General features: G+C 39.0%; 2 protein-coding genes across 3 annotated transcripts; both read left to right on the forward strand.

The window, feature by feature from the left end:
* The first annotated feature begins 161 nt into the window (after window positions 1-161).
* tmem205 (transmembrane protein 205) lies at window positions 162-3,949 on the forward strand. The gene is made up of 4 exons (XM_005802786.3): window positions 162-259; window positions 1,813-1,919; window positions 2,008-2,171; window positions 2,252-3,949. Exons 2-4 carry the CDS (start codon window positions 1,820-1,822, stop codon window positions 2,552-2,554), a joined length of 567 nt encoding a protein of 188 aa, XP_005802843.1. The 5' UTR covers window positions 162-259; window positions 1,813-1,819; the 3' UTR covers window positions 2,555-3,949.
* Window positions 3,950-5,556: 1,607 nt separating this feature from the next.
* Window positions 5,557-19,091, forward strand: LOC102228627 (GTP-binding protein Rab-3D-like). Of its 2 annotated transcripts, none has more exons than XM_023349509.1 (5): window positions 5,557-5,926; window positions 11,597-11,862; window positions 16,262-16,380; window positions 16,620-16,744; window positions 17,640-19,091. In XM_023349509.1, the coding sequence occupies exons 2-5, from the start codon at window positions 11,626-11,628 to the stop codon at window positions 17,822-17,824; spliced, it is 666 nt and encodes a 221-aa protein (XP_023205277.1). In that variant the 5' UTR covers window positions 5,557-5,926; window positions 11,597-11,625; the 3' UTR covers window positions 17,825-19,091. The 2 variants fall into 2 exon arrangements, with proteins under 2 accessions (XP_023205277.1, XP_005802877.1); XM_005802820.2 differs by having other exon boundaries at window positions 5,558-5,926; window positions 11,626-11,862.
* Window positions 19,092-20,484: the final 1,393 nt, after the last annotated feature.

A 20,484-nucleotide genomic window follows, 5' to 3' on the forward strand; every position in this document is an offset into this window, starting at 1 on the left:
ACACACGTGCTACAGTAAATAAAACACCTATGGAGATGAGGAGAGGCTGTGACGATATACGTCGAAAATGAACCAATTAAAAACAGGGTCACGACAAAACTGTCGCTTAGCCAAGAATCGTGATTGGTCTGTTTCCATGAAAGAGGCGGGGCTATTGATTCCAGAAATTTGACAGAGGAAGTGGCTGTCCCTGTGAACTTTGGTTCATACCCTCCTTGATAAACGGTGGTTGTCCTTCCTGAAAGCGCTCTGGACTAAGGTAGGCATTGGTTTTTGGGGCATGCTGAACTTCTTCCCGCTGTAATTATTCAAAATAAGTCGTGAATAAAGCCAGTGCAGCTGCGGTGGTTATACTTGTGTAACTGTGCTAGCTGAGTGGCTAATAGCTCTGTATCCTTACTTGCGCGCTTACTTCAGGTTTCTGTTGTTGTTCTTTTGTTGTTGCGGTTTAGATTGTTTCTACACCTTCTTCCTCTTCTCCTCCTCAGTATATTGTCGTTGCTATGCTTGCCTATCATTTTACCACGAATAAAAAGTGGAGTGAAATTACTGTTCTGCCTCCTTCTTCTTATCTCAACCTGGGCTGCTTATCTGCTCTGCTGCATGAGCGAAGTTGAAGCGTCAGTGACGCCAAAGTCATTTTTTTTATCTTTGAGACCATTAGTTTTGCTCAAACGTCTCCCGGTTTTTTCCCCTGAACATTAAAGATTCTGTTTGGGAAAAGGAAAATAAAACAACTTATTTTGAAACAGATTATAAGGTTTTGTTTTTACAAGTGGGAGCAGCTGATTTATAATTTTAAAAGCTGAAATAATACCTGACCCATGACCCCAATTCCCAGAGGAGTTGACAAGGAGGCTTCATGGATGGAATGAGGAAGTTCAAACCATCCCTTGGCAATTGGCAGGAGGAAAATAAATTAATTGTTGTATTTTATTCTGACAGAAATTAGACTGTAAAAAGTGTTGTTTGCATTTACTTCAGCACCCATAACTGGATGGCTTGTAGCAAATTAGTTGCGTCAGTTACATCTACACTGCCTTTGGGACAGTTTGGCACATCAGGAAGAACCACAGTCAGGTTGGATAGAGAGTATCTGAATATGAACTTTGAAGGTTCACCACATACTCCCAGTTTTATGGACTTTGACTGGACTTTTCTAACACATGAAAATTGTTTTATATAAATCAAGGCTTAATGAAAAGGCAAACCAATAAACTTGACATAAATTGTAAAACTGCATTGAAGAAATAAAGGTGTAAATGGATAATTACATAAAGACAAAATTGTACCAATGATGGAAACAAACACAAGAATTTCAGAATATGTCAAACGCCAAACAAATAAATAAATGGGTCAATGGCAGTTTACCCGAATCGCTAAGGACTCTTAACACAGTAGCTGAAAATAATCAGTAGTCCTATTTTAGGATGTTAAATAGTTTTGTACGAAAACGTATCAAAAATAACCAAACTCCACTATGGAAAAGTGTTCTGCGAATTGGTAAGATTAACAAAGTGGGACCTAAAAACAAATGTTGCGATAAAACTAGCAATCCTGGACAAGAGGATCCAAACAACCTCTGATATGTTGTTCGTCAATCAACTCACCACTGAATCTGGTGACTCCATCTCACGTTTTCATCGTGCTTTGGGAAGTAAAAGGCTGGCCATGCACAGCCAACCCTTTTAGAACAGCGCCCCCAGTGGCTGGAGGAATGAACGGGTTATAGGCCTGATGAAGTTGCTTCAATGTGCATCTTTCCTCAGGTTGAGATAACCAAATTTTTCACTATCCGTCTCGTTTCCGTAGCGATGCCATGGCGACGGAGGGGGAGCCGACCGACGCGATCAAAGTGTTGCACCTGCTGCTGCTCGCCTTCACCTGGGGCATGCAGGTGTGGGTCTCCTTCATTGGAGGTAAGCGTGGCCCAAACCGGCAGAGGAAGTGAGGCGCGGCAGAAGCGTTTCCGGAGGTAACGCTGTCCGGTTTCCCCCGTGTCCGCAGGTTTCGCTCTGGTGAAGCAGGTGTCGCGGCATACCTTCGGTTTGGTCCAGAGCAAGCTGTTTCCTGTCTACTTCTACTGCCTGCTGGGAAGCAACTTCACCAGCCTGGCCGTGTACGCTGTGTACCACCCCAGAGAGCTGCTGGACTGGCACGAAGGCGTGCAGGTGAGCATCGATAACTCCCTCTTTGGCGGTAAAAAAATACTGATGGTTTGGCGTCGTTTTCTCTTCCTCTCATCACCTAGATGCTGATGTTCTTCGTGGCGCTGATAACGGCAGGCCTGAACGCCCAGTGGTTCGGCCCAGCGGCCACCGAGGTCATGTTCCAGATGAGGGCGGTGGAGGAGGAGCACGGTCTGGGGAACCAGGTGGGGCTGGGCAGCCAGAGGGAGGACTACGCCAAGCTGAAGGAGCAGGACCCAAAGTACCGGGCCTACAGGAAGACGTTTGGACGGTACCACGGCCTGTCCAGCCTCTGCAACCTCGTCGGCTTCCTCTGCGTCACAACTAACCTGGTCTACACCGCTCTCAAGCTGTCCACCATTTGAACTCCGGTCATTTACAGGCGTGTCTGGTCCGCAGGCATTCATGCAGCATTCCCAGTTTCCCACATTTTATAAAAAAATTTAAAAAAAGTTTCATTGGGATTTATTGCGACAAACGAACATAAAATAGTACTAAAACGGGAAATGGTATTTCAAATCTACAGGGGACCTAATGCAAACATCAACTAACTACATATTAAAAAAAAGATGGAAAAACAAACAAGCGAGACGCTCAGATGTTTAAGAATAAAATACAGTACATTTATTAAAATGAACCCAATGTTGTAAATATTAAACAAAAAGGGGGAGAAACTATTCTTTAAACTGAGAAGTTCCACTAATGTGTAATATATGAGTCAAGTGGTTCACTTTGGGTTGAATTGAAAGAACAAAATCTTCTCCAATAACAAGAAGTTATTTATAATAAGCTCAGTCCAAAACACAATATTATTGTCCAAGACTGGAGCAAGTGAATTTTTATAGTAATGTCAGCATAAAAACTTCTTATAAGGCCAAAATGACTTTGTATGAAATTTAAAAAAAAAGACAAATGTTTTGAAGCTGGTTTACAAAAACTTGTTGAAGTTTAATTTCAGGAATATAAATACTTTAAAACTGCAACATCACCCTGAACACACCATACCCACAGGGAAACATAGTGTTAGAAGCATCATGTTTTGGATGTGTTTTATTATTATTATTATTATTATTGTTATTCCTTTTCATTCTGTAGAGACAGAGAGGAAGATGCAAAAATGTTTTGAAGTCTGTGGAACATTTCCATCTTGTGTTGATGTTCCATTAAAAAAAAAAACATGTTTCTTTTTCTGTTCACTTCTCAATCGCACCACGTTGTGTCGGTATGCCGCATAAAGTTCAGCCACATTTGTGGTTGTATCATGAAACGAATGTGAAAATGTTCAGAGTATGAATAAGATAGTCAGAGAAAATACTTGGATGTAGACTAGTTTATGTCATAAGCGATCCAGAATTTGAAATGTATTTTTGCAATCGCAGCACAGATGGACGGAGATGCTGTTATGTCGATCTAAGCAGAGATTATGGAACAAACATGCAGCTGTTGCTTACTTCTGACTTTTACTGAGGAAATTATTCATCCATTATTTTTCTTGTAAAGGATCCATTGATATTTTTTTTTTTTTTTTTTTGCTTTAACTACATATACATTGTCTGCTGAACAATCTGTTTAAACACTGAAACAAATTAGAACATCTTTTTGCAGTTGCTCTGTTTCTCCAGCAGATGGAGACACTTAGCCATAATTTCCCAGTCCGTATCAACATCGACGCTGCATTTCAGCTGTTCTGTTATGTTAGAAGTTTTCCAGCTTGAAATTAACACTGTGAATAATGGAATAAATAGAAGATTTATGAATTATTTCCGTCTGTGATTGATTGCAGAATCTGTTAAACAACGATGCTGTCCTCGTATTATTTTTTTTTTTTGCTTTATTTTGCACACTGTCGTATAAATTCAGATGAAATTACTTGTGATGCACATCGGGTTATGAGAGTATTTTACAGGCTTGCCGCAGGGAACCACTGTTCCCATTTCACTATCGGCACTAATGGCTTATAATGGAGTCCCTCTTAATATTGAAAGCTTGGACTTATAGGAAACGGATGAGCTTGCACAAATCTGAATTAATTCCAGCTTGGCGTCGCCAATTTCTTTCTAGTAAATATAAAATCTCCCTAAAAAAAATAGATCCGTTGTGTTTTCGTCTACGCTACATACCAGAGTAACATGTTACACAGGTAGGTTAGGTTGTGGGAAGCAGTTCGACCTCACATCCTGTGCCTTCTGGGAAACGTTCCCTAATCTGTGTAGCAGTGCCATCAGGAAGCAAACTTTGTTTGGCCAGAGAACAAGTTTATCCACTCCTCTCACCAGAGATGGAACGGTGGAGAAATTTCAGATGAAATGTTTGCATCTTCAGTGCAGATTAAATATGAAAGAAACCGTTTTGATAAAACTTTTTAAAAAATGTGTACGTAGGAAGGACTATAAAATGTTTAATTCAGGACAGTTCATGAATCTGTTTTAAAAAAGGTTTATGTGGCACCATGAAGGAAGTTTGTTGGACTGGCAGGAGGCAACATAATTCCAGAGATAGGAGGAAATAAAAGTTGTAGCCTAATTTGTCTGGGGAGGAAGCAGTAAAACCAGCAGGCATTCAACCACAGTTCCAACAGACTACTGAGGGCGCACTTCATTGTTTAAAATGAATTTTTCTCCACCGCGAAAAATCAAAAATGTCGTTAGCATGCCCCTCAGGAGGAGCCCTTAAAGTATCACGGTTGGATAGCAGGAAAGCAGGACGTTGTCCCATCAGACCGTCAGTTCCTAAAACAACACACAAAAAACTTGTAAAAAAAAAAAAGTAAAACACTTATGGGGTTCAAATGACCCCATGTATTAAGGCTGTAGGAGGGTTTTAATTTTGACTCAATATTTGATTGCTTATCAGAATTGGTTTCTCAATTCAGTTTTGAAACTGTCCATTCCAACTGGACAATGTTCAGAAACATTGTCCAGTAGTTCAGGAACACCTGAATGTGTCCAAGTGTAAACCATCTGACCGATTTTCAAAGTTTTTTGTTGTTTTTTTAACTAATGACATTGTCCAATTCTGGTCACATACATACTGTACATGCTCAGTGTGGCTTCAGGTAAACTTTAAGTAGGACTTCTTATGACTTTCTTCTTGCCATATTTGTGCGGTTTAAGAGTGACCGTGGGCTTCTTGGCTGCTTCTGACGAAAGCCAGAGTAAAGAAGGCTGATGACGCTTGACTTGTAACATTTTAATTCTTCAAAATTATGAAAGCCAAGTATCTATGCTCTTCCACGTCAAAATTAAAAGCTGCATTAAGTGCTTTTAAAATACAAATAAAATACATTGAGCTTTCACTATCGCTCGAAGGCGGATACGCCATAAGCGTAGCTTGAATTTTGTCGAAAGTGTGCTCGCGCGCGCACACTTTCACGCGCCCAGCCCTCAGCTCTTCCCCTCGCGCTGCTGCAGCTCGTGGACTCATCCCCTCCTAACAACACCTCTCAGTCGGGACCATCATCCAGAGACGGCGGGCGGCAGCTCTGTAAACACGCCGGGAACTTGTCAGCTGCTCCGGGTCAACAACACAGGGACGATAAAAACAAACAAAAAGTAGCGTTCGGTGAAAGGAAGCACGTCGGCTGCTGTTGCTTCTGTCACTGGAGCAGGAAGGGGGTTTCTAGGAGCACTTTACTGGCGAGCTAACTACACCGGCACCTTACGGGCCAGGCAGAAGAGAGCAGAACCAAACAGCCGAAAGGGGAACCAAGTAGGGCGGCTCTTTTACTGGGTGAAGAGGTAAGCTTCTTGTACAGGGTGGTGGTTGCTTGCTTCACTCTTCCTTTTCTTTCGGACGCCTTGCTGTGTGGCATGACTGTTACCGTTTACTTGCAAGAACACTTTGTGTGTATATATATATATATATATATATATATATATATATATATATATATATATATATATATATATATATATATATATATATATATATTGTTTTGTCATTTATTGTATATTTACAAGAGGTGGAAGCGCCTTGGAGTCTGTTCCCCTTGTCAAAAAAAAAATTAAAAACAAAATCACCTTCTCTTCTTGTTTCAACCCTCCTCCTAATTAAGGAACAGATGTGGCAGCTGGCTGAAAATCAATAGTGTCCATTTCCTGTTGGTTGGGCGTGCAAACAGAGCCAGCTGAGGGACCTGGCCGCGCCGTCATCAGCCTCCACACGCAGCACCGGCCTGTGTTTGTTTTACTGAAACACAGTAATGAGTCATTAAGTTAGCCTGGCTGCATGGAGAGAGATCACTGTCACGATATGACAGCCGGTCGGTGCTGATGTGGGACTCCTTATCAAAGCCATCACTTGTACCGCAGTGGGATCTGTCTAACCAGGTGTTCTGTCAGGTCTGTGTCTTTCTCCAGGGATGTCCATTGTACGCAAAAGGAAAGTGACTGAGGTTTTTCTAGGGTTCCTGTTAGCTGATTATAGTGTAAAAATAGATCACTTTAAGTTATTCACTTATAGCAGTAAGTACATACAAATTCCCCCCTGGGTCCCTGACATGGCGATAATGTGACTGAAGATCCCAGAGCCAGTTTCTAACCTCAGATTTACATTGGTGCCTAACAGAGGAGCATTGTGGGAAAAGCCTCAGGTCACAATGAAAACAAAGTCATTTCAGCAAGGGGTGCACCGACTGCACTTTCCTCGGCCAATCACCGAGCTTTAAAAAGCCTGACCTGCCCATTCCGAATTTAGCCAATGCTGACTTTTTTTAAAAATTAATTTATTATTATTTTTTGTCTGTAAAGTTGTTAAATACATTGACTAAGTTGGCACCATCGGGTGCCAATGGTCAATTGTCCAATTTCCAATTGGTGGCAAATTTCTGACGTATAATTCCATTTTATATATTTATGAATTGGTGCTTCTATGCTTTGTTTGTTTTTGTCCTTTATGTTCGAAAGTCTGGCTGCAAAACAAATTTCCCCCTTAGGGGAGACAATAAAGGAACTGAACAATCTCCCAAAATTAAGGAATTGATTCAGTGCCAATTTATCAATGCATCCCAAAGTTGAATTAGATTTTTAGCTGTAAAAATTATTCCGATTTCAATCTTTAATATTAGTTTTTAAAAGTAAAACATTTGCAACTTTATTGATTGAATTGGATTTCAATGGAACCAAAGTAAACAGTAAACAGTGAGCTAATATTCCCAGTTGTCCTTTCAATCAGAGAACTGTAAGCCTGATGTTTACATGTAAAGGTTTTGAATTAAATATTATATAAACTGAGTAAAAGTTATAAGGTGCCATAAAAATTGAAGTTTGTATCAACATTTAACTAGTTCAGTGACATCACAAGTGGTGTCAAACTTACCACACTAAGAAAACTAATATTTATGAGTGTATAAAATGTTACCTATTAACATCAGTTATTCTCATTAGTGTGTGCCGTGTCCAGCACACACAGTGTGTATATAGCTCATTATATGAAAGCATATCTCAACACAGTTAAAGTTGAAAGCTCTCATAAAACTCGAGGTTGTTAAAAGTTTCTGCTTTAACAGAATTTTAGTTTAACTTGCTCTAGCTAGCTTAGCTACAGCGCTAACGCTAAAGCCAAACTTGTTACAGGCACCGTTGTTCCACCACATCTAAAAAAAAAAGAAATAGAAAATGTGAATTGGGTTTTTAGCCTAAAATGTCACTGAGATGGTAATAAAGAATTTAGATGTCTTTTTATTATTTTTTTTATTTTATCTTTATTGATTCTCAAGAAAGTATCGCATACATAAACTTAGGTCTCTACATCACAGGATTAACTTCAACATTTGTAACAAGGTAGACAGGTAGACCATTGCATAGTAACAGTCAAAACTAAAATGCAACTTCACTTCTCTGAGAAAGATTATAAAGCAAGGAATAAAGAGAGTGGAAGAAGAAACCAAAAAGAGAGAAAAGAATCAAGTCAGAAATGTAAAGAGCAAACCTGAAAAAAAAATACAAAAAAACAAAACGAACGAAAGACATAGTATAAAATAATTATGAAGTATGGTTGTCATAGGAGAGTGGATTGTCAAGGAGATTTAATCAAGTTTGGTCTCTAAAAATGAAATCAGATCTTTTAAGTTTTACATAGTCTACCCAAATCTGCCACCACTGACATAATTGTTCAGTCCTGTGATTGAGAGAGGCTGTTATTTTTTCCATTTTATATATGTTATATGTTATGTCAATGCAGTCGTCTAAATAGATGTATTTTGTAAAGAAACGGTGGCATAAAAACCTTTTAAATAAATGCTAATGTCAAACTTCTTGGGAAGTGTTTTGAGCTGGGACAGTTGTTGCTAGTGGACAGTTGTCAGGTAAAAAGGTCCATATGCCACCTTATCAAAATAGATTTTAAAAGTGTTACTAATGTCTTCATACTATGAATGAAGATGAAATAATCTCAATAATTTTAAAAAGTTTACTTTCATCTTCTATTTCATTTATTTCAGTGTGTATTAGCTGAAATAATTACATTTTATTTAATTTAGAAATAGTGATGTTAGATATACTGATTAAAATTCATCCACACTGCATGCCTGTCACATTAATTTTATTGGTTGAGTTGTAACATCTTGTTTTTTTTAGCAGCACAATACCTAGAAAGCCTTTTTCAGGGGAAAAATGACTGTGCTTGTACAAAACATGGGCCTGGCTTCCTTTTAAAATAATGAGCAAAAGTTGTGAAAGCAACAGAGTTTCGCCATCAACCAGCACACAAGACGGCACAAGTCTGCGGGTGTGTTGAACAAGAAGCAGAAGACGTTTGAAAGACCACAGTTGCAAATGTGTGCAATATTTGTTGACATCCCGATAATGTCGAAACAACCCGATTTTGCGGTTGCCGTGTTTCCATTAAATGAGGAATACAGTTCACCAGTTTGCACACACAGTGTCATTAATAAACAGGCTGCGCGGTCATCCTCATACCACTTCCTGTCGTCTGCTTCGTATTTTCCGCCAGTGGTAACATCCCGTTTGTTCACCACACCGCTGGTGTGATGCCAAAAAATGTTTCCGTTGCAGTTTTGCGAAATAAACAAATTTTGATCCAACTGAAAAACCACCTCATGCTAGCACCAAAACTTTTTTTTATCAGAAATGTTTGGGGGGTTTTTGCAATTGGATAATTTATTTTTGTAAGTGCAATTTACACAGTATTTAAGCTGGTGTGAAAACAACGCTAGAAAGTAAAACCTACCTACATTTAAATTGAAAACAAAACAATCTCCGGCTTCCTGCTTTGTTACTTTCAGAAATGTAAGATATTTTAAGCTAAATAATTGAAAAAAATTGTTTATATTTATACTTCAATAGAAAGTTACATGAGCTTGAATTGACTCCTAATGCTTGTGTGGAAGGGAAGAACACTGACTCGACCTCTCATAACCTGCAATTACTTTGCAACTACTTGCGTTGAATGACATGTTTTCTGAAATGTGCAGTCGTGGTTTTTTTTTAATCTCTTTTTGCCGCCATAATGCCAACAGATCATATCTTTATATCTCCACCTCATGTCATAAACCTCCATTTAGCCACTTAGAAGTCAAACGAACTGACTGCTCTGACCGCTAATGGGTCTTGCACGCAGCCGAGTCGTGCTCTGGTCTCCACGGAGACGGGGTCTCGGTAGACAGAGGCAGGGCAGCGTTGCGGCGATTCATCAGCCTTGTGCTTGAAAGCGTAGAGACGGCCAGCTCGTTGCTCTCCACTTAATACCCAAAAGCCGGGCTCCCCTCCTCCCGCTGTTTGGTCAACTAACAATGAAAGGGCCTGATGGAGGTAATCTCATATCGGCCCTCAGGAGAGATGGCACTCAGGAGAGATGGCAGAGATTAACACTTTAAGTAAAGCAGGTGGCAGGGCTTTGTTTATTTAGGACCCTCAAACCTTTAGATGTCTTATTTTACACATTTTCATCTGTCTCGTATTTGATCCGCTATTGATTTTGTATGTTTTTGTTAAAACTACTCTGGGACAATGTGAAGCAGTAAAACTGACTCAAATTCTGAATCGATTAAAGCATGTGAAGTGTGACCCAGGGGCCATTTGCCAAACTGGGATCGATTATATGTGGCCCTTTTACGATTTACGCTTCACTTGTCTACAGAAATCTGACTGCTTTGTTTATTTCATTAAAATGTTGAGTTTATTTAGCAGGTAAGAATCAAAATGTAAAATGGTTGTTGCACTTAAAAAGAAAAATACAAAAAAATGTTGTGGTCCAGCATGACATTTTTGGCCCCAAGCTAAAAGGTTTGGACACCACAAGTTTAAAGGGTCTCCATGGTGGCTTTAGTGACAAGTTGTAGATTGCAACAACCTAAATATTACTGACAATGTTTGTCATTTAGAAACTGTTAAAAACTGATAAAACTATCTTACTGAGTGTGACATTTTTGTATCTTGCTTTAGAGAGGATGAGACTCTCCTGGTATGTTGACCTAAGAATACAACATAAAAAGTTGTATAAAAATATTTAGTTGCTCTGGTTGAAAACAGAAAACGAACAATTAATCTTACTGCTGCTAAAATAATGTAACATAATGATGATTTGAATTTGAATAATGTCATCGAGAACATTTCTTTATTGTTGTTTTAGTTTTCATAAATTAGTCTCTTCAGATCAACATCAAAACCCTACGATGTTTGATAATACACAAGCAGTTCTGGTCAATTGACTCTTTTCTTATTATTATTCTCTGTATATATTTTGGAAGATGTTTAATCAGAAAAAATGATACAAAATTTCTTGCAAATATTTCTAAAGTAGAACCACAAAATCAGTGATTTTGACAGAAAGAACATCACTGATTTTGAACATTTTGAAATCCCAGAGAGACTGATTAATCTAGGAAGAGACATATGATAAATTCCATCTGGATTAAAAATCTGTTCCCAAAAGGTCTTCCAAACAGACAATAACACACCAAAACAACTTAAGATTTAGGACTCAAGTCTCATGAACAATTAAACATATTCGGGAATTACGATACAATAAAGATTTCTCTCAAAATTAATTCAATGCTAAATAAGTGTTAGCATTTCCTTACAAAAACTTACCTCCATCTGAAGAGTTTACTTAAAAGAAGACTTTTGGTTCTTTAAAATAAAAGAACTTCTGATAAGATTTAGAGAGAAATTTGGCATCTTTTCTCATTCCCTGACCGTTTCTTATTTATACTAAACCATGTACGTTTCCACTTGACATTGACAACAAAAGTTTTAAGCGCAGACTTAGTTTATGGTTTCCTGATAGTCTTGGCACTTGTCAAACGACTGCAGTGTTACTGTCTTGAGACTTGGACTTGGATAAACTTACGTTCCTCAGTCTGTACTACCTCTGTTACTTATAACAATGTTTGCGATAAATGCCGATTTCATATTACACCATTTGTATTTTCATTATTCCTTTTTTTGGGGGTGAATTCATACGCCCTGCTCTGCAGATGGCATCCACAGACTCACGGCTCCATCAGCCTCCCTCGCAGAAAGACGCGGCCGACCAAAACTTCGACTACATGTTCAAGCTGCTGATCATCGGGAACAGCAGCGTCGGAAAGACCTCCTTCCTGTTCCGCTACGCCGACGACTCCTTCACCCCCGCCTTCGTCAGCACGGTGGGCATCGACTTCAAGGTCAAAACCGTCTTCCGCAACAACAAGCGGATCAAGTTGCAGATTTGGGTGAGTGGGTGAAGCTGGGATTGAGATGTTATGCCACACCAACTGCAGGTTGAACAACTAGCACACGTAGCAGCAATTTGAATTTGGAAGCCTTTTGGTGCCCGTGTTTGTCTCTGTGGGTTTGGTCCTTGAGCAAGTTTTTGTCATCAGTTGTGCAAATGACTTCCTCCAGTTTTCACATTCTTACTTCCTTCTCATCTGCTGAGAGATCCTGGTTGACGCTTGGGGAGATGGTTGTACTGATTAAGGAGGTGTGGCTCTGTTTCAGGTTTCCAGAGTTGCACTTGATGTGACAAAGCTCAGGTTAAGCCCAGTTAAAAAAAAAAGGACTTGTCTAGTTTTTATTGGTTTATTTTAAATCAATAGTTTTTGAGGTCACGTTTAAACACGCCTTTACAAAGAGTAAAGACAATGCCACTTTAAATTTTTTGATTAGGATTCAGATATTTTATTGTCATAAAAGCTCACGTTTGCATATTTGTGGTGGAAAATTCAGACTCAGCATAAACCCAGATGTGAATCCAGATTTGTTTGTCCCAGGGGCTGATTGTACAGGCAGGTTTGAGCGAGACCCAGACCTGCAGGGAACTCTGCAGTCTCAAAACGTCACAGCGGTTTATGCAAACACGAGTCTATAAACCTTTACGACATTGTCACGTTTGCATTGGGTGGTTATTCATACAGAAGCTATCAGTCATTTACAGGAGGAATGGAGGCAGGAGACGGTATGCCACCAATCATCTTCCTGTGAAAAAGCTGAAAGAAACAGGGATTGTAAAAATCTACTAAGAAGTATTTATTTTAAATACTTTTTATATATATATTATTGTTTTTTCTTTCACCACCTAATGCAAATGTAGTGACAGTTCCAAGGTTTATATAAAGTATCATTTGCATCCATTACTGTGTGGTGTTTTTGAGATTTGAGATGGTACTTTAGTCTTCTACCATCTTAAATTCATGTTTCCAAAATGAAGGCCTTAAAATATTTTTAATTAATTTAAAAAGTAAGTTGTCCTTAAATACATGAATCGCAGAGGTCTTACATTTTAATCTAAGACATATTTAATCGCGTATTTTCTGTTTATTTTTTCTTTGGGTGCAATTTTCTGTCAGAAAAAAGTTTGAGTCACACAGACATCTTCATTACGTGCTGTGACTCTAGAAAACCCTTGCCAGCTAGCTAGCTAGTTTTTTTTATGTTTATCATGGGTAAGTGCAGATTTTCTTTAATGTATTTTGTACATTTTTTTTTTAAATCTGAAATTTAATTCCTAAAGGTCTTAAAAATATCTTAAATGTGAGTTGATGAATCTGGCAGAAACCCTGAAAATGAAGGACATTGGTGCCGATTTGTGGGGGGCGTTCCTACTTTTCGTGGATGTCAGAGCAGAATACTCACATGACAGACGGGTAACCACAGCAGCCAACACAGTCCCCTTTCTCTGGGATTATTTCAGTATCCTTTAAACAAAAACCACCATATGAAACAAAGAATCAGTAACAAAATAATTCTTTCTCTGAAACTGTTGTGTTCAGATTTCTGTTTTTGTCTGAACTAATTTTCCATCTATCCCCTCCAGTACTAGTCTCAGGTAATGTCTGCTCCACCCACCTGTCTGCTCATTACAGGAACCAAGCAATCCTATTGGCAAGTCAAACAGATGATTCATTTGAACTAACAATCTGTGAGCCATGTATGGTACACAAATAGTGTGCAACATTAATCAGCAGCACACACCAAAACACACATCCAGTTGCCTACCTGGCCAAACATTTGACTCTTAAACTCTGTGTGCAATGTTAGTGTACTCTCTAGAAAAGAGCGTCTGCTGAAGAAAAGTCCTTCAACTTGTCGACTACAACCAGAAGACCTGAGTGGTCTGGAAAGCTGTTCCAACGACAACAGGTCTTTAATGTATTTTGGTGCAATGCCCTGGTAAGTATATAATGAGTTTTCTTTCACCAAAATCATAAAACTGTGTGTGGCTGCCTGGTCTTGCTGGAGTCACTAACTGTGCTGCTAAATGACAAAGAAACCTGGTATTTCCTAAGTCCAGGAAGCAGAGGAAGTAGCCTATCAGCATCTGACCGGGACACAATGGAGACACATTGCAGTGCCAGTGTAGCCGTGTGTTTAAGGGGTGTGGAAGCAGCAGGCATGTCTTAAGTTTAGGTCCTCATGCGCAGTTAATCATCAGCTCTGTAAAAATGTCCTCACCATTAATCATTTCAGCTCTCATCTTGCAAAGATTTCACTATATCCCTCAGAAGAAGCGAAGCGTACTCGTTTGCGTCCCGTCTTTTCGTCAAACATGTCACTGATCTCACAGCAAACACACACACACCTTTCATATACACTTTGCATAAGCACACCCAGACATATGGTGAGTGTGTAGTGTGTGTTGTCTCAGAGGATGTGCTTTGCTGCTTCTTTGTCGGCAGCCAATCTAAACACAGGTGACGCATGTTTGAGGAGCAGGGTCCCTGTGACGTCCAACTACCTGGCTGTGCAGGAGCCTGATTTAAACTGCTTCACACACACACACACACACACACACTGGGAGGCAGGTGCTGTCCGCTGTTGTGGTTTGTTTTGTAGCAACCCTCAATACGCTCTGTTTGGTTTGCCATCACATCTCGCTGGCTAATATTTGATTCTTTCTGCATGGCTGAGATAGCGAGGGAGCTAAAGTGACTCTTGTTTCACTAAAACCAGAACCTGGAGGGATAAAGGGAGAATTCAACGGTTTCCATACAAGGTGCTGCTCCGTCCTATGCATTATGAAGAGAGATGAGATGTGAGGCCGGCACCTTGTAATGGAACATTTATAACCCTTATTAGCTTCTGGTTACCTTCACAACCTGCTCCGTTTCAAAGTGAGGGAAACGGCAGACAAACACTGGAACACACACCAGAGCCCTGATGCAAACCGAGGAGTCTGGAATGTTACTGGGCTGAAAGGATCAATCAGATTAATCATCATTAATTGTGACAATCAGATTAATTGCAATTGATGATGATTAATAGTGATTCATCAGAATAATTGTGATTAATCGATTGTTGTAATAATCATCAAATTAGTGATTGATTAATGGTTAACAGGATAAACCACACAAGATAAAAAAAAAAAGAAGTCAATTTGCCGAAAGAACAACATAATCAGAGAAGTCATTAAGCCAAAACTGTTCAAAAATACATTTTACATCTAAGATTAGAAAAAAGAGAAAAGATTTGTCTGTAAATGTGCTCTAGTCAAAACTCAAGTGTTAGTTGTGACACATTGAAAGTTTGTGGTTGTAACATGGCAAGATGTAAAAACGGGTTGTTGTTTTTTGTTTCTTTTTGTTTAACTGTGTTTTGTTTTTATCATGTAAAGCACTATAAGCTGCCTTCGTGCTGCCTCTGCAGATAAACTTGACTCGACTTGAAGGTTTTGTCACCGTTAGCACTCTGCTGACTGAGAAAAGCTTTAGCCGTTTAGTTTATATAGAAAGATTAAAGGCTTCTCTGAAGAAAGGTGCATGAAGATGAAGGGTTGTGTAAAAGATTAGACAGTTTTTTTGGGGTTTTTTTTGTCATTTCCAGGGGGGAAAAAAGTAAAAATATAGTTGTATACTTCCACAACACTTACAAAAAAATTGTGTTTTCTCAGAAATATACTATAACTATAACGTTGACCCCACTGCCCCCTTGTGGTTTAACATTATACATACTTGATCACACATGAAAAGTTTGGTTCTCCTGATTTGTTGACCAGAATCAGAGTTGGGCAGTAACTAGTTACATTTACCTTTTGGAAAAAGATGTACCTTTAGGAGCATTTTGACTACGCTGTAGTTTTTACTTTTAACCGAGTAACTTTATTTTGAAAAATTGCTATGGTTACTACCCACTCTGAGTAACTTCACAGAGTGAAGAACAAGATTGTTTTAGCCAACAATCTTGGCTAAAACAACACAGACACACACCTGCAGTTTTTGTTAGTTTCATAAGTTTTATTTTGAAAGACACTGCTTTGGAATTTTTTTTTTCTTTTGCCACATTTATTTTTGTTACTTATGAATTATTGTTATTTTCATCCTTAGCATACCAAAATTTACACTTAACTTAATATTTTGGTCCTTCTGATTATGTAACTTTTAAATATTAAATGATTGATAATTTGATGACTTACTCAGTGCTTGAGTCACCTTTTTGCAAAAATACTTTATTACTCTTACTTGAGTCATTTCTTTGTTTGGCTCCTTTTTACTTGAGTAAAAACATGTTGTAGTGCTGCTGCTCTTTCTTGAGTACAATTTTTGGGTACTGTATTCACCTCAGACCAGAATAAACACAGCCTGACTTTGAAGATTGAATGTTTCTGATGGCGTTTCTCTGTTTATGTCCCCACAGGACACAGCAGGACAGGAGCGCTACCGTACCATCACTACAGCGTACTACAGAGGAGCCATGGGCTTCCTGCTCATGTATGACGTCTCCAACCAGGACTCCTTCAGTGCAGTGCAGGACTGGTGAGTAAACAAGTTTAATCTTCGTCTTTTTGTTCTGCTTTCTCAAAAGCGTTCATCCTGTGAACGACTAGTACCTGTTGTAAATGTAAACTTTATTTTGGATTTGTCTGTTCCTTGTGTTTCTTTCATATTTCCCACATTTGCTGAAATGTCCTTCTGAATAGAAATGTTCTTCCTCTTTTCTTATTTGCATGTGAAGTACTCCGGTGGCTGTTCACTAGTGGGATCTTGTCTTCCAGGGCGACTCAGATCAAGACGTACTCATGGGACAACACTCAGGTCATCCTGGTTGGTAACAAGTGTGACCTTGAGGATGAAAGGGTCATAGCCACAGAGGACGGCCAGCGGCTGGCTGAGGAGCTCGGTAATTACTGCCGTAGCACATTATTATTTATTAGTAGACCGTTGTGTTACAGCACCTTGAGAAAATAGCCAAAGAACGCAGCAGACGGATTAGAGTTGTGAAGATGTTTAAAGTAGGGTTGGATGTACACAGGCGCATACTGACTACAAAAGACTGGCAGCTTCTGTTAACCATATCATTGCACAAATTGGATTTACAAAAATAAATTTGCTCAATGGAAACATGACAACTTTGAACGAAATTTTACATTTTTCCACAAAAAAAAAACTCTCGCAGTCACTGTATTTTGCAAAATTGCAATGGAGACACTTCTTTCGCATCATACAGGTCATGTGATCGACAACAGGATGGAAAAGACAAAGAAGAATACAGGCTTGCTTATAACGACTTATTGCGTAAACAAACTTATTCCCGCGTGATTTTAATTGTCTGTTGCATTTTTTTTTCCAATGTTATCAGAATATTGACGAAGTTTTGCGCACATTTGCAATGGAAACCCAGCTAGTGTAGGTAGAGGTGATTTTACAAAAATATTGTCATGCATGTCACACGTCTCCATTTTTATTTGCAAGAGATACGCCACTACTTTGTGTCAGTCTGTCACACACAAAATCCCTGTGAAGATCATGACTGGAGTGCGACAAACGAATACTTATTAAATACTAGAGAGGAAACTGATGTCTCAGTACAACCTTTCCCAAGAACAAAACATAAACATAGGACACGGTTAGACGGGTGCATGAGGCTGCAGCCCTGGGAGGTGCTTTCCTTTCATTAGACGAGAGGAACAAAACCTCCAGACATGAACAGCAACATAAAAGCACGGAGCACATGGAATGTGAAAAACTTAGTATGGGTAGTTTTTTTTTAAGGGACTTCTGTCACTTGCTTCCAGGGTTCCGTTTCTTCGAGGCCAGCGCCAAGGACAACATCAACGTCAAGCAGGTGTTCGAGTGTCTAGTCGACATTATCTGTGACAAGATGAACGAGACCATGGAGGAAGAGAGCAACCTCACAACCAACCACGTGACCCACGGCTCTAAAGACTCTTCAGAAAGCAACGGTGCCTGCGCCTGCTAAGCAACGGGCCTTTTTAGAACGTCTCCAAACACACACACACACACACACACACACACACACACACACACACACACACACGTACACTGATATAAAGAACAACTTCCACTCTGTGCCTGGACTGTGCAAAGTGCTACAGAGCCAGTTGGCTAAGTGACTACCTGAGACGATCTTGGTTTGGCCTCTCCAACAGGGCTGACGTCTCCCGTAAAATGAACCATTTCTTTCCATCTCTGTTCTTTTTCTCTTTTTTTTTTTTTGGTGTTATAACTTATAACTGTGTTCTGAAGCCTCTCCAAGTTTCAACGTCCTGGTATAATCAGCATTTGATATTTCCAGTGCCTGCTTTATGGATTTGGTTTTCTAACCATCAGGAAGCCACCGCACACCAAACTAATGATTGACGCATCTGACAACATTTGTACCACAATAAGATATTTGCTATACATTTTATTTAATATGTATTTAATAGGAAAAAAATTGAAACCTCATCATGTACCAAAGTCACTTACCTTGTGGATTTTAACATCTGCCAATATAAGATTTGCAGTGATTTCATTAACTTTTTTTTTTTTAAAGAAGTATGGAGTAAATACAATAATTGTACAGATGTAGATAAACCTATTGGCACCTATGGTAAAACTGAGTATGAAAAATTTTATAAAATAATCTTTTATCACAGCAAAAATCCAACCTTCTCTTTTAGAAAAGCTTTTCAGTGTGGGGAACATAAGCAACATGTTGGGCGATGATTAGTTATGAGAAAAGCACTGGTTGTAGGAATCCCCTCACAAAGTTTGTCTTTAAACAAATAGTAGAAAATGATTTCAAATTCAAACTTACATTTTTAAGTTGATCTTAAATCTTAGGAAATCTTCTAGTTGGTGTTTTAGGACTTCTTGTTTCACTGGGGTATAAATTAGACGTGACACGCAAGGCCCAGTTCTTAGACTGTGCTTAATGGAACCGTATTCATCCAGCCGCCACACAGTGACAACCACTGAAAACTGCTGCCCTAAAGACGGATGAGGAAAGCAACTCTGTGTTTGCATTAACTGAGTACTAATGTGGTAAATCATCTTGTTATTGGCGTAATTACTCTCCTCTAAAAGTGAAACAGTCGGAGTGTGTGTGAGCTCAGATAAGCTCACACACACACCTCAGTCTTTTGTCCTTTCTTCCTCTTTACTGTTAGAATAAGCTAATTAAATAAGCTATAGTCATTCCATGTGTTTACCACAATAAAACCACTTTTTCTTCACAGCATTAATGATTTTCCCCTTTCTGAATCTTTTTTTTAATATATATATATATACATATAAAATGGAAGGAAATTAAAAGTTTCTCTTTGATTGGATCATTTCAGGTCAGTAGTTGCAATGTGCCGTACCATGTGACTAAACTGTTATCGCCGTCTTACTTGCTGGCCACTAACTGTCACTATGAACCAGATGTGCAATGATAAGCCATCGTTTGAGCGGGCTCTTCCCAGTCCACACACTGCTGTTAACATGAGCCTGGAACCAAATGTGTCCTCCATCAGTATAACGATATAATGCTCATATCATATAACGCATAGCTAATGCCAAAAAATGTTATCTGTACACTGAGCTTTGATGCAATATATATGCAGAAATAACATTTGAAACACTAGCTGTCTTTCTATTAACCATAGAAATTGAAATTAGGAAAATAAATGTGCTTAATGGAAACATGAAAAAACTACAACGTAGTTTGTAGGCAAAACTACAATGGAAACGATTTTTTTGCATTCGCTTGAACAACAGCCCGACGTTACTGCTGGTGAAAACGACGAAGAAGATGACAGGAAGTAGAAGGAGGATGATAATTTGTTTCTTTCGGACAATGAGCTGCATGGTTCATGAAAGGTTGCGTGTCATTCGAACACGTTGAATCCAGACACTGAGAATGGCGCTTCAACTGAAATAATGAGGAAATTTGTTTGTCAAACTTAAATCGCCAACTACAATTTCCCCAAAATGCCGCATACCGCTCCATAGTACAGGCCTTGTCCCTCCTATGTCTCCTCTGATAGCGGATGTGCGCCAGTGGCTATATGTATTATGAATATTGTAGTTTTCGTCTGTCGTCGCCATGATGTTTTTTTTAATGACTTATCGCGTGGAAAAGCTTATTCACGTGTGATTTTGATTTCATTTCTCATCCAATGGATAGCTTTTCCACTAAATGAAATCATATTTTGAAACCTGTTTGTTTTTTTAAACTTACTAATTTGTTTGGTCTGAAATATTTAATCAAAAGGAATACATAAACAGTAAAAATCTCTAAAGTGAGGAAATACTTTCTCACAACATACACGGAAATCTAGATCATTACCATCTTTAGCAGTTTCTAGCCTGTTTGCTATAAATTGGTCGTGAAGCATGCGCCGCAGTCTGGCTAAAGCGGCCTGCAAATCGAATGTGATTTATGACCACAGATTTTTTAACATAACATAACATGAAGTCCCGGTTCTCATATTTTTATCTGAAACAGCAGAGAAAACCACAGTAATTCAGGTTTCCTCTTCCTGTGAGCACAGAAGAAACTAGGCTGTGGCCGGGGACTCGAGTCATTTTGAAATGATTCCAACAAAGAACTTCTCTTAAACTTCAACCTAACGTTCATGTAAAATGTGGATT

Source organism: Xiphophorus maculatus, chromosome 16, assembly GCF_002775205.1.
Source record: "Xiphophorus maculatus strain JP 163 A chromosome 16, X_maculatus-5.0-male, whole genome shotgun sequence".
NCBI classification, from domain to species: Eukaryota; Metazoa; Chordata; class Actinopteri; order Cyprinodontiformes; family Poeciliidae; genus Xiphophorus; species Xiphophorus maculatus.

Bases quoted from the DNA above. Each gene is read 5' to 3' on its own strand.
- tmem205 (XM_005802786.3), top strand. From the start codon at position 1,820: ATGGCGACGGAGGGGGAGCCGACCGACGCGATCAAAGTGTTGCACCTG. The intron at 1,920-2,007 runs GTAAGCGTGGCC...CCGTGTCCGCAG, and splicing joins GTGGGTCTCCTTCATTGGAG to GTTTCGCTCTGGTGAAGCAG. The intron at 2,172-2,251 runs GTGAGCATCGAT...CTCATCACCTAG, and splicing joins ACTGGCACGAAGGCGTGCAG to ATGCTGATGTTCTTCGTGGC.
- LOC102228627 (XM_023349509.1), top strand. From the start codon at position 11,626: ATGGCATCCACAGACTCACGGCTCCATCAGCCTCCCTCGCAGAAAGAC. The intron at 16,381-16,619 runs GTGAGTAAACAA...CTTGTCTTCCAG, and splicing joins TTCAGTGCAGTGCAGGACTG to GGCGACTCAGATCAAGACGT. The intron at 16,745-17,639 runs GTAATTACTGCC...ACTTGCTTCCAG, and splicing joins GCGGCTGGCTGAGGAGCTCG to GGTTCCGTTTCTTCGAGGCC.